Source organism: Heptranchias perlo, chromosome 25 (assembly GCF_035084215.1).
Source record: "Heptranchias perlo isolate sHepPer1 chromosome 25, sHepPer1.hap1, whole genome shotgun sequence".
Taxonomy (NCBI): Eukaryota; Metazoa; Chordata; class Chondrichthyes; order Hexanchiformes; family Hexanchidae; genus Heptranchias; species Heptranchias perlo.
Genome location: NC_090349.1, coordinates 25496546 through 25508809, shown reverse-complemented (window position 1 = coordinate 25508809; position 12264 = coordinate 25496546). Strand labels below are relative to the sequence as shown.

At 39.0% G+C, this 12264-nt stretch overlaps 1 protein-coding gene across 3 annotated transcripts in view; it reads left to right on the top strand.

Moving 5' to 3' along the window:
* Positions 1 to 12264, top strand: part of cfap251 (cilia and flagella associated protein 251) — a 63099-nt gene that overhangs the window by 30365 nt on the left and 20470 nt on the right. For all 3 annotated transcript variants that reach the window (XM_068005797.1, XM_068005796.1, XM_068005798.1), the window contains 6 exons: positions 617 to 811; positions 3393 to 3643; positions 4445 to 4596; positions 9466 to 9627; positions 10434 to 10618; positions 12043 to 12157. In XM_068005797.1, the coding sequence (XP_067861898.1) occupies positions 617 to 811; positions 3393 to 3643; positions 4445 to 4596; positions 9466 to 9627; positions 10434 to 10618; positions 12043 to 12157 (1060 nt within the window). The remainder of the gene's footprint in view (positions 1 to 616; positions 812 to 3392; positions 3644 to 4444; positions 4597 to 9465; positions 9628 to 10433; positions 10619 to 12042; positions 12158 to 12264) is intronic.

Sequence of the window (12264 nt, the reverse complement as noted above, 5' to 3'; positions counted from 1 at the left end):
TTAAATTTGTTACTCATTTCTTTAATCTAGCTGCCATCCTTCTCACTCAGGTTGCCCTCTTCCTCCAGTCCTGCCGTAGCCCTTTAAAGCAGCAGCAGGTTTTTATATCCTGCTCCTGTCCCAGGTCTCTGCCTCTCCTCCAGGTATTTTCTGGCTCCTATCCTCCCTCCTTCCTCCTCTACTCCTCCTCCTGCCTGCCTTTGTTCCCCCCCCACCTTCCGCTCCTTCTGGTTAATTTTCAGGTCCCGCCTTTTCTAGCCATTCAAGGCCCATTTGAGGCCTAACTCTTGCCTCTTCACGGTTTTCCGCACCCCATGTATATCTGAGGTGTTGAAGATTATAAGTAGGCAGCGTGCACACCCCTATTTCTAAAAATTGGTCATTTTTGGTCAGCTCAGTGCCATATCCTCAAGTGGGTAGAAGTTCCACTCCGCTTTTGTTCTGACAGCGCAATAGTGCCATTGAAATTTTCGGCCCGATGTCTTTTTGTGAATGATGCAAATGATAGAAGGAGCTGAGTGGTGACTTTAATAACTGGGAAGGTATTTGTTGTCATCAACTTGGAATGGGGAATTATTTTGGATAATAATAACTGTATTTTTAATGGTCATTACAGGTACGTAGTGACTTGTGATGTCAAAGGTTACATCAAGTTTTATGATGAGCAGCTTTGCTTACTTAATTGGTATAGTAACTTCAACCTGGGACCTATCAATTCAATTTCCTTCTCCAGTCAACCAGCTCCAATACCCAATGAGAAAACCTCTTACCCATCAGAATCTAACATCAATGCTCAGCAATTTGTTGTCAGGTTCGTAATCTTCATACTTCATTTAAATTACACACGGTTAAACAATATTACTTGAAAAAGTATCCATATAGCGTTAAAAATTTAATCAATTCTTAACTTGATGCACTACTGGAAGTATTTTAATTCATATAAATACTTTGTATAAATCATATTAGTTTTTCTACATAAGGGTTTTTAGATATCTGATATGAATTGCTACCTGTAACCTAATGTTACGTAAGTATAATAAGAAATAGGAGCAGGTGTAGGCCAATCGGCCCTTCGAGCCTGCTCCGCCATTCAATAAGATCATGGCTGATCTGATCCTAACCTCAAATCTAAATTCATGTCCAATTTCCTATCCACTCCCCGTAACCCCTAATTCCCTTTACTTCTAGGAAACTGTCTAATGATGAACCTTCAGGTATATCCAACCTTTGGAAAGCTCCAAGTATGTTTTTCCCCTCCTTTTTCTGCCACCTACCTCCCCTCCTCTCCTGAAGGTGGGTTCAGTTTCATGGGCACTGATCACTCTCCAAATAGCTATTCTTCTTATTCTTCATATCTGAGCCCAGACGGTGGCTACTTTGCAATCGCTGGCAAAGCTGTGGTAGTGTTTAACAAGAACTGGTAAAACACATTAGCACATATCCCATAATTTGCCTACAGTAAGTTGCAGAATGTGCCTAGATCACTCCAACACTTTAATCTAAGCCAGTAAGATAGCCATGAAAAAGTTTCATACAATCAATACCTTTGCTCTTCAGTGTCCGCTCACTAATATCAGAATACCCAAGCTCCTATCCTTGCATAAGCCTTATAAGAAGCAGTCTGATAAATTGCATAAATCAATCACCAGCAATACATAACTGAGCGAGACTACTGAAAAATAAGTATTTCTTTCCTTTCTATGGCCTCTTTCCAATATATTGTAGAAATAATTCAAAGCAAAAATATTAATTTTAAACATACCATGTAAATCCTGTATTAGTTCCTTCGATACATTTTAGAAATCAATGTTTGCATTGTTATTTTTTTAAAAGGGAAGTAGATAATTGCTTCAATAAAAAAAATTAAAGGGTATGGGAAGAAAAAAGGAAAGCGGGATTAGATTAGGTAGCTCATGGAGAAAAACACTGATGCAGACTTGATGAGCCGAATGGCCTGTTTCCGTGCTGTAGTGTTCTGTCGTGATTTCGTTATAATTTAATTATTTTTATACAGAAAAAACAAGCCAATTTTCTAACAATAGTAACTATCACAAATATCTACAATATATATTTGGGATAGATAAAAAATTATTATTTAAATCTAATGTATTCACCTTGAAGTGAAAGAATTGACATGAAGTTTACGAGGATAGGAAGAAATGCTTTTAGGTGTAATTATGTCTCTGCTGAGTGTTGTAACATGGTCTGAGTCCAGTCTTCTAAATAAAAATATGTGAACGATACATTTTAAATACTTTATGAAAGGCTTTTGTCATTGAAAATGTTTCATAATTTTAAACCATGAAGCATGTATTTATTTTTTAAAATGAGCTGGAAGGGGGCTGTTCAAATTTTTGATTTCTTGCCTAACCTCATAGTATCTAGTTTCTTGTTGAAAATAATGGAAGGTAGCCAATAATTGCAATATATGGAGCAGAGGAAAAGGACTTTGAATGTTGCAGACAAAAATTTCTTAAAGAATAAGCTCCTCAATAGTTTTTCTTTTCACAATGCTTGACTTTTCCATAGTATGTGCAGAATAAGTCATTGTAGAGAGAGGAATCTTTTGTGTGGGAATAAATAATCATATAGTCAGTACTGCATTTAAGCATAACACATTTAGGCTGCAACCAAGGACCCATCTTCATGGAGGCATCATGACCATCAAAAAAATGCACTTAATAAAAGACACAACTTAATTGGTGAGCCTAGAGCATCACCACCATAAATCTAACCCTGCCTATACGAGACTGTATTCAATGCATCTTGTAAACTATTGATATTATTTTATAGCATTTATGTCACTTGACTTAAAAGATGTTTTACCTGCATTAATTGCTGGAGATGTGGCTAACAATATGCCCTTTAATTTCTAGGACCTGATTTTGAATTTAGCCCATGCAGATGGGGTGAAAATCTCCTCTCTGATTGATTATAGTGCAGTTACCCTTGAACAAATCTGTTCTCATAATTCAAATTTTTTCCTTATGCCTCTGTAAAACAGTTTGGGACATTTCTCTACATTAACGGTGCTCTATAAATGTAAATTGTTGAAACAAAAGATTAAAATTATAAGTAGTTTTGGTTAAGAAGAAAGTATATATTTCTCCTTCCTTTAGCCAATGACTTAATTCGGACTTGCAGTTGGCCAGCTCTTCTTATGTCACTATTATTCCCTCCTGGTGCTGCAGGATTATAAATTGGGAGATATATATTGCTTCCCACTAGTTTAAGCTATTGCATCTTTTTTTAACATTTACCGATGTTTCCAACCCGTTTGTATCTCTTCAAGGTGTCACAATTCATTAAAATTTAAAAAGCAGAATTTCACTTATTACATAAGTAATAAAATGTATTAATTCATATTATTTTTGTGTGTTTGTTCCATGTAGAAACTTTATTGTAGCAACAGATGATGCTACTGTGGCTCATGTAACTGGAGATGGGTGCAAGCTTCAAATTTTATTGCAGGAGCACAGTGCAGCAATACATGCCATAGCATGTCACCCTGCTCAGCCTCTCATCTGTATGGGAAGCTATAGTGGACTCCTGAAGGTCTGGAACTATGAGAAGAAGAAACCTATCTGCAGCAGGCTCTTTGGAACAGGGAACTACATTCAGTGTGTGACTTATGATAAAGCAGGTATTGAATTAATAATCTTTTTAATTTGTAAATATTTTAATGCTTATCGAGGCAAAGGATGTTAATGCTGATGAATGGCACACTTTCCATTTTAGGCACCCACAATCAGCATCAAACACTCCGAGGTCAGGTGTTGCTTGGTTAGGTGCAAGAGTAAAGCTCCCTCCACTGTACCCAACAATATGCCTCAGAACAGTATCCCTTACTGGAGCAGTGTGATATTTTTCTATTTCCCACACCAGCCATTTGCTAGCCCCTCTCAGTGAGACTGCTAATTAGTGCTGAATTAGGGGCAATTTGATGTTGGGGTTCATGTTCATTAGGAACTGGATTGAACTCAGTAGATAGAGGAGCCTTTGATACCATTAGCCTGAACTACTTTTGCGTCCAAGTACTAGATGGTAAAGTCCAATGTGTAACCCAGTGTACCATTCAGTGTCTCAAATCATTATCTTAAAGGAGAACCTTGGAATGAAATATGTGCACCGTCTGAATACTATGCTACATTGAGAATTTAGCCTAGATTTTCCAATTGCCGTTATCTTAATGTCAGTGATAACACAAATGGGCTGCCACAAGTGTTAAAATGATGCCCATCAGAAAATCTTGGTGTTGAAATTGGTCTACACCAGTAGTGTGAAACGGGCTCTTAACGAATCAGCAGCCCGTTTTACACCGCACCTCATTTTCTTTTCCATTGACCTCAGAAATAAATGAATATTTGATGGAAAAGGTAACATTGTTCTGTATTTTCTTTCTAGACTTTTTCATTGGCTAAATACCATTTTCTTGCTCCCATAGGTTCACTGTTGGGAGTTGGACTTACTGACGGAAGTGTTCACATCCTTGATGCACTTTCTCTGAATGATGAGTGCCCAGAACCTTTCCAATATGCCAAAGATGCTATTACTCAGATCACCTTCTCACATGAATCTAGATACCTAGCAACAGTAGTGAGTTCTTCAAATATTTAATGATTGCTTAGACTAACAGACAAAAGAACTTGATCTATAATACGGCAAATCACAATACAACAATGGATGCCAAAACATTCTAAATTTTATTGCCTATATATAAATTAGGCTTAATGTAATTTTAATTTTAAGTTCTTTTTAAAATTTAAATATTCTATTCCTCTTTAAAATCCCCTACACCCTGATGAAATACTTCCAGGCTTCTGCCCCTCTGTAAACATGTAGCTGTGCTTGGAAATGTCTTATGGATACTCTTCCTCTAATTTCTCCGCCATTCTTGTGGAGAACCTCCTTATCACATCCCAGAGGCCTACATTGGAAACTTGCCATGTGGAGAATTGCAGGCGCACACTTGTGTCTTACCACTTCATTGAACAGTGCATTGGTCACTCAAATTAGTAACAGGAAACCTAAATAACTTATCAATTTTTGTTTTTTTTCACCCTATTTTCAAAGCAATGTAAAATTATTTTTAATTTTGCAAATATATTCATCATTGAAACAAAAAAAAGCTAAGTTACAAACACACAAAAAAACAACCTAAGGGCGAGAATGCCTCTTTTCAAGGTTATGTTCTTTTTCTTGTTCCTTGGTCTCCCTGAGTCACATACCAATCCCAACCAAGAGGGGTTAGGTGGTTGGGCCATCTGTTCCTAAACTTCTACCAGTACTGTTCTGAGAACTTACCCCATGGCTCATTTGGTAAAGGCAGCATTTAGCTTAGCCATATAAACCAAAAGTCCCTGGGTTGAATTTCTAGTCAGTTTTGAGCTAGCTGATCTCAGGGTGGATGGCAGATAGGGCACTACAGCAATCAATCTCCAGTGACCCCTACTGGTAAGTGTTTATGTGTGGATTTTGTTTAAGGACAAGGATTGGGCTCAGCTATGATGTCACTAGTGTAGTATAGCCTGCCAACATTCATTATGTAAGCTCACATATGAAGAATAGCCACTTCAATAAAGTATTGGGGTGACTAGCACTTTTGGAACTATGTCCCAGCTGGAATCCATACAGTCATGAGTGCCATGCTTCTACTTGGAACCTGCCCACGTTGGCACACCACAACCTGTCAGTATATTGAAGATCCACACCATCTTACTTGGAATTAAAATACTTGAGAAGAATAAATACTAAAGTATTCTACAGGCACATAAATAACAAAAGAAAAATCAGGATAGGGATTGGGCCGCTAAGGGATGTACAAGATAAACTCGCAGGCAATGACAGCGAAATGGCAGAAATATTGAATAGTTACTTTGCCTCAGTATTTATCAGGGAGACTAACAAGGTGGGCATGACATTAGAAGAAGAGATCAAAAAAGATATAAAGACATTTAAGATAGAAAGGGGGGAGATAATTGATAAATTAATCAAACTCAGAGAGGATTAAACCCCTGGTCCAGATGGGTTGCACCCATGCAGATTAAAAGAAGTTAGGGAAGAGACAGCAGAGGCACTAATATATATAAAAATTCATTAGAAAAGGGAATAGTGCCAGAGGACTGGCAGACAGATAATGTTATTCCTACATTTAAAAAGGGAGATAGAACAAGTCCAGGGAACTATAGACCAATTAGCTTAACATCAGTGGTAGGAAAGGTAATGGAATCTTTACTCAAAGATGTAATAGAAAAACATCTAGAAAATGAAAATATAATAAAGAATAGTCAGCACGGATTTCAGAAGGGAAAGTCATGCTTGACTAAACTTATTGAATTCTTTGAAGAAGTAACAGAAAGAGTAGTCGAGGGTAATGCAATAGGTGTAATATATTTGGATTTTCAAAAGGCCTTCGATAAGGTACCGCATTTTAGACTCATGGCTAAGGTCAGAGCATCTGGAGTCAGGAGACAGGTAGCAGAATGGATAGCAAGCTGGCTACAAAACAGAAAACAGAGAGTAGTGGTTAAGGGTAGCTACTCAGACTTGCAAAAGGTGAGAAGTGGTGTTTCAGAGGGATCGATGCTGGGATGACTGTTGTTAACATTTATATTAACGATTTGGACTCAGGAATCAGAAGTACAATTTCAAAATTTGTGAACGACACCAAATTGGGGGTGTAGTTAATACAAAGGAAGAATGCGTCAAAATGCAAGAAGACATTAATAAACTTGCAGAATGAGCATGTAATTGACAAATGAATTTCAATATATAATAATTGTGAGGTGGTGCATTTTGGTCGGAAGAATAAGAAGGCCACATACTGCTTGGATACTAAGAGTCTAAATGGGATAGAAGAGCACAGGGACCTCAAGGTACAGATACACAAATCACTAAAAGTAGCGACGCAGGTTAATAGCGCCATAAAAAAGCAAACCAAGCATTGGAGTTCATTTCTAGAGGGGTAGAATCGAAAAACAGAGAAGTTATGTTAAACTTGCATAGAACCTTAGTTAGACCACACTTGGAGTACTGTGCACAGTCCTGGTCTCCATATTATATAAAGGATATAGAGGCATGGGAGAAGGTGCAAAAAAGATTCATCAGGTTGCTACCAGAACTGAGAAGATGTACTTATTAGGAAAGGCTGAACAGGCTGGGGCTCAAGAGAAGGCTGAGGGGTGACCTGATAGATGTCTTTAAGATAATGAAAAGGTTTGATAAGGTAGATGTAGAGAAAATGTTTCCATTTGTGGGGGAGTCCAAAACTAGAGGTCATAAATATAAAATAGTCACTAATAAATCAAATAGGGAATTTTTTTTTATTCGTTCATGGGATGTGGGCGTCGCTGGCGAGGCCGGCATTTATTGCCCATCCCTAATTGCCCTTGAGAAGGTGGTGATGAGCCGCCTTCTTCAACTGCTGCCGTCCGTGTGGTGAAGGTTCTCCCACAATGCTGTTCGGAAGGGAATTCCAGGATTTTGACCCAGTGACGATGAAGGAACGGCGATATATTTCCAAGTCGGCATAGTGTGTGACTTGGAGGGGAATGTGCATGTGGTGTTCTTCCCATGTGCCTGCTGCTCTTGTCCTTCTAGGTGGTAGAGTTCGCGGGTTTGGGAGGTGCTGTCGAAGTAGCCTTGGCGAGTTGCTGCAGTGCATCCTGTGGATGGTACACATTGCAGCCACAGTGCGCAGGTGGTGAAGGGAGTGAATGTTTAGGGTGGTGGACGGGGTGCCAATCAAGCGGGCTGCTTTGTCCTGGATGTTGTCGAGCTACTTGAGTGTTGTTGGAGCTGCACTCATCCAGGCAAGTGGAGAGTATTCCATCACACTCCTGACTTGTGCCTTGTAGATGGTGGAAAGGCTTTGGGGAGTCAGGAGGTGAGTCACTCGCCACAGAATACCCAGCCTCTGACCTGCTCTTGTAGCCACAGTATTTATGTGGCTGGTCCAGTTAAGTTTCTGGTCAATGGTGACCCCCAGGATGTTGATGGTGGGGTATTCGCCGATGGTAATGCCGTTTAATGTCAAGGGGAGGTGGTTAGACACTCTCTTGTTGGAGATGGTCATTGCCTGGCACTTGTCTGGCGCGAATGTTACTTGCCAGCTATCAGCCCAAGCCTGGATGTTGTCCAGGTCTTGCTGCATGCGGGCTCGGACTGCTTCATTATTTGAGGGGTTGCAAATGGAACTGAACACTGTGCAATCATCAGCAAACATCCCCATTTCAGACCTTATGATGGAGGGAAGGTCATTGATGAAGCAGCTGAAGATGGTTGGGCCTAGGACACTGCCCTGAGGAACTCCTGCAGCAATGCCCTGCGGCTGAGATGATTGGCCTCCAACAACCACTACCATCTTCCTTTGTGCTAGGTATGACTCCAGCCACTGGAGAGTTTTCCCCCTGATTCCCATTGACTTCAATTTTACTAGGGCTCCTTGGTGCCACACTCGGTCAAATGCTGCCTTGATGTCAAGGGCAGTCACTCTCACCTCACCTCTGGAATTCAGCTCTTTTGTCCATGTTTGGACCAAGGCTGTGATGAGGTCCTGTGGTCCTGGCGGAACCCAAACTGAGCATTGGTGAGCAGGTTATTGGTGAGTAAGTGCCGCTTGATAGCACTGTCGACGACACCTTCCATCACTTTGCTGATGATAGAGAGTAGACTGATGGGGCGGTAATTGGCTGGATTGGATTTGTCCTGCTTTTTGTGGACAGGACATACCTGGGCAATTTTCCACATTCAGGAGAAATTTCTTCACCCAGAGAGTGGTAAGAATGTGGAACGCACTACCACAAGGAGTAGTTGAGGCAAATAGCATTGATGCATTTAAGGGGCGGCTGCATATGCAGATAGGGTTAGATGAAGTAGGGAGGAAACTCGTGGAGCATAAACGCCAGCATAGACCAGTGGGGCTGAATGGCCTATTTCTGTGCTGTAGACTCGATGTAAATTTTATTTGCTAATTTCAGTTTTTTGAGAACGACACCACATATGCTTAGCAGGGAAGGTATAAAGTGGTAGATTAGCAGGGAAGGTATGAAGTGCTAGATTAGCAGGGAGGGTATAAAGTGGTAGATTAGCAGGGAAGGTATGAAGTGCTAGATTAGCAGGGAGGGTATAAAGTGGTAGATTAGCAGGGAAGGTATGAAGTGATAGATGTTGCAAAGACTAGGTGGAGCTAGGCTAACTGCTCAACCAACTGTGTGAAGCCATGGTTTTATGTGGTCAAGCACTTGTATAAAATACAATACTGAGATGATGATTAATGATATTACTTGTTTTCAATTTTAAAATTTAATTCGCTATTTTTCAACACTGCTGCGCTAGATAAATTACATTAATTGCCGAAGAATAAATATAGGTTATACTGTCCAATGAGCTAAAGTTTATTCCAGCTAAATAATAAATCTTGGTTTGTGCAATGGCTCTTGTCATTATGTGTTCTTTTTGTTGCAGGATAGTAAAACCACAGTAACAGTGTTTCAGTTATGGCATAAGTCTTGGGTGTATTTAGGAAGGCAAAATGCACACTTTAAACCCATTCAAAGTCTCATGTTTGGGATATATTTGGACAGCAACCAATCCAGACTATTGTCTCTTGGAGAGGACAGATTTCTGGTAAGTAAATGTTTAATGTTTTATCTTGGCCAGGCTCCTTTATTCACTAAAAATCCATTCCTTTGACATAGTTCAGAATGATACAAGCAAAACTGTTAAATGTTCGATCAAACCCTAAATATGATTTGGCTGCAAGTAGTCACCTGTTATTGATTATCAAGTAATAAAGCAAACTAGAAATATTGCAATTGCACTACCAGATTCACTAACCTCTAAGTCTGGTCGCCATTTGATGAAATTAGCTTTTCACTATTTAAGCAAGCTATAAAAAGAAGCGGAAAGAGAGAAACGTGTTGATTGTAATTCCTTGCAACTGTTTCATTTTTTAAAAGAAGAATACTGATGTTGACACACACCTTTTAAATTCAAATAGAGGTATGCTTCCCTTGTGGCTCATTTAGTAGTGGATGCCCACCTCAAACCCCTCTGACTTGGGTTGGACTCTTTGGAGTTCGTCTCAGCCTGATCTCTTTCCTGATATGACATCATCAATGGTAAAGATCCTATGTTGAAGGGAATTCCTTAGCTCTTACAATGAGTCACTAGATGTTTCCCTCTGGTACTCTTCACTTTGCATAATTTATTGATTATTCTTTGCCATATATTCTAGTCTTTCCATATTGTTTGTTATGCATTTGTTATTGTGTTTCACCTATTTCAATCATTTTCTTTCCTTCATGTTTACTGCTGTATTTGCCACTGACCTTACGAAATTTCTTCCACTTTCAAAAAATAACATACGATGGTTTAAGTGGTAGCTGTCATGTAAACCTTATTTAATAAATTCCATTTTTTTTATTCCTCAGGTAGAGTATGATCTGGCTAATAGTACTAAGGATGATTTGCGGATATTGAGTAGTGATAGAATAGAACAGAGTGCCATACCTATGTGCATGGCCTGGTACCCCCCAATCACTAAAGAGAGCTTCATTATCACAGCCAACAACCAGTATAAACTAAAGCTCTACAATGCCACTACCAAAATGTGCAGGTATGTGAAACCCATTTATTCAGAAAAGGCATAACATTTGGCTTTAAAACACTCATTTTTATATCCAGTCAAATAAAGGAATAACTATTTCATTGTATTCAATTTTCTTTGAAAGTATATTTAGATCATAGCCAAATCTTTCTACACAGCTATTTTTCAGTGCATTTCCAGCATTGTCAATTTGAACCATTTGAAGAGATTTAGTGGTTTGGGTTATTCACAAATTATATCATTGCGAAAAAGTACACAACTGGTGAAAATTTGTTGAACGCTAACATAAAACACTTAAATGGAGATGTGAACACACAGTATTATATAGGTTCTAATCACAAAATCTGCAAATTGACTTGTTCAACAGAATTGAATTTCAGCTACTCCAATCCAGAATGTTATAAGGGAAATATGATGCACTGCTGCCTCTAGGGGACTCCAAGACATACATAAGGAGGTGGTTTTCACCAGTGTCTCTAGGGGAAGTGGTGTCTCCTGGTGACAGTATAAACATTGGATGCAGAAGTTGCTGTTTATTCCAGCTGCCAGTAGGCTGAGCCACTTAGCCCATCCATATAGGACAGTAAGAGGGTTTTTTATTTGCTGGTTTGATGTGTCCTTTAAGACTGAACATGAAATATTGCCCTGATACACACTGGCACACCACAATGACTGCAGCCAATTGTTATCAATCATAAAAAAATATTTCTTTGACTTTACAAAACAGCTGCAACACAATTGAGGTGAATCAGATCACAACTATGGATGACAAAGGCTATTTGGCCCATCTTACTTCATCAATCCATATAGATCCTAAATCTCCCCCCACCATTGGAGCATCCAATTGGTTCTTAAATACTTCCAGGGTTTTTGCTGATATTTGTCCTAAATTTGCTTCAACTAGTTTTTCTCACAATTTCTAAATTAATTTTCTGGATTCAATTTTTCCATACCATTTACTATCTTATATACTTCTGTATGATCACCTCTCAAATGCCTCCTCTCCAGATTGAAAAGCTCAAGTGTCTCCAGTCTTCTTTCCTCATAACTCAGATATCTAACACTAGGGATTAGCCTTGTGGCTCTTCTTTGCTCCAGTTATTACTTAATGTTATGTTTTGCATCTGCAGCTGTGCCTTTATTTTTAGATCTCTCTTTGCTCCTCTGATAACACTTTGAACAATGTTCATGCACATTCTTATATTAATCCTAGTGAACTTCATCCCCTTTGTCCTTGCAGGATCTGAAGAGGTCAACTTTTATCTTTATTTCACTTGTAATTTGTTTGTTAATCTATTTAATGTCACACCTGTTTAGCCTGAGCTTGATTACAAACTGATTAAAAGCTTTGAAGGCATTTGAACTCCTGATTGTGTTGACATCCTGCAATTCCTTTTATTGTTATATGATTGAAATGTTTCTTTTCTCTCTAGGAAGACAGTCTTAAGCCCAACTTATGGATCTCCTGTTAGGAAGATAGAAATTCTCCCTTTCTCAAGCAACAGTGAACCTGACGTGGGTTATTTATCCTACATCACAGATGACAAGGTACACATTCATCCACAAAAATGTCTGCACCCAAAGGCAATATAATGCAGTTCTTAGTTTTCAATTGTAAACAATTTTACAACACCAAGTTATAGTCCAGCAATTTT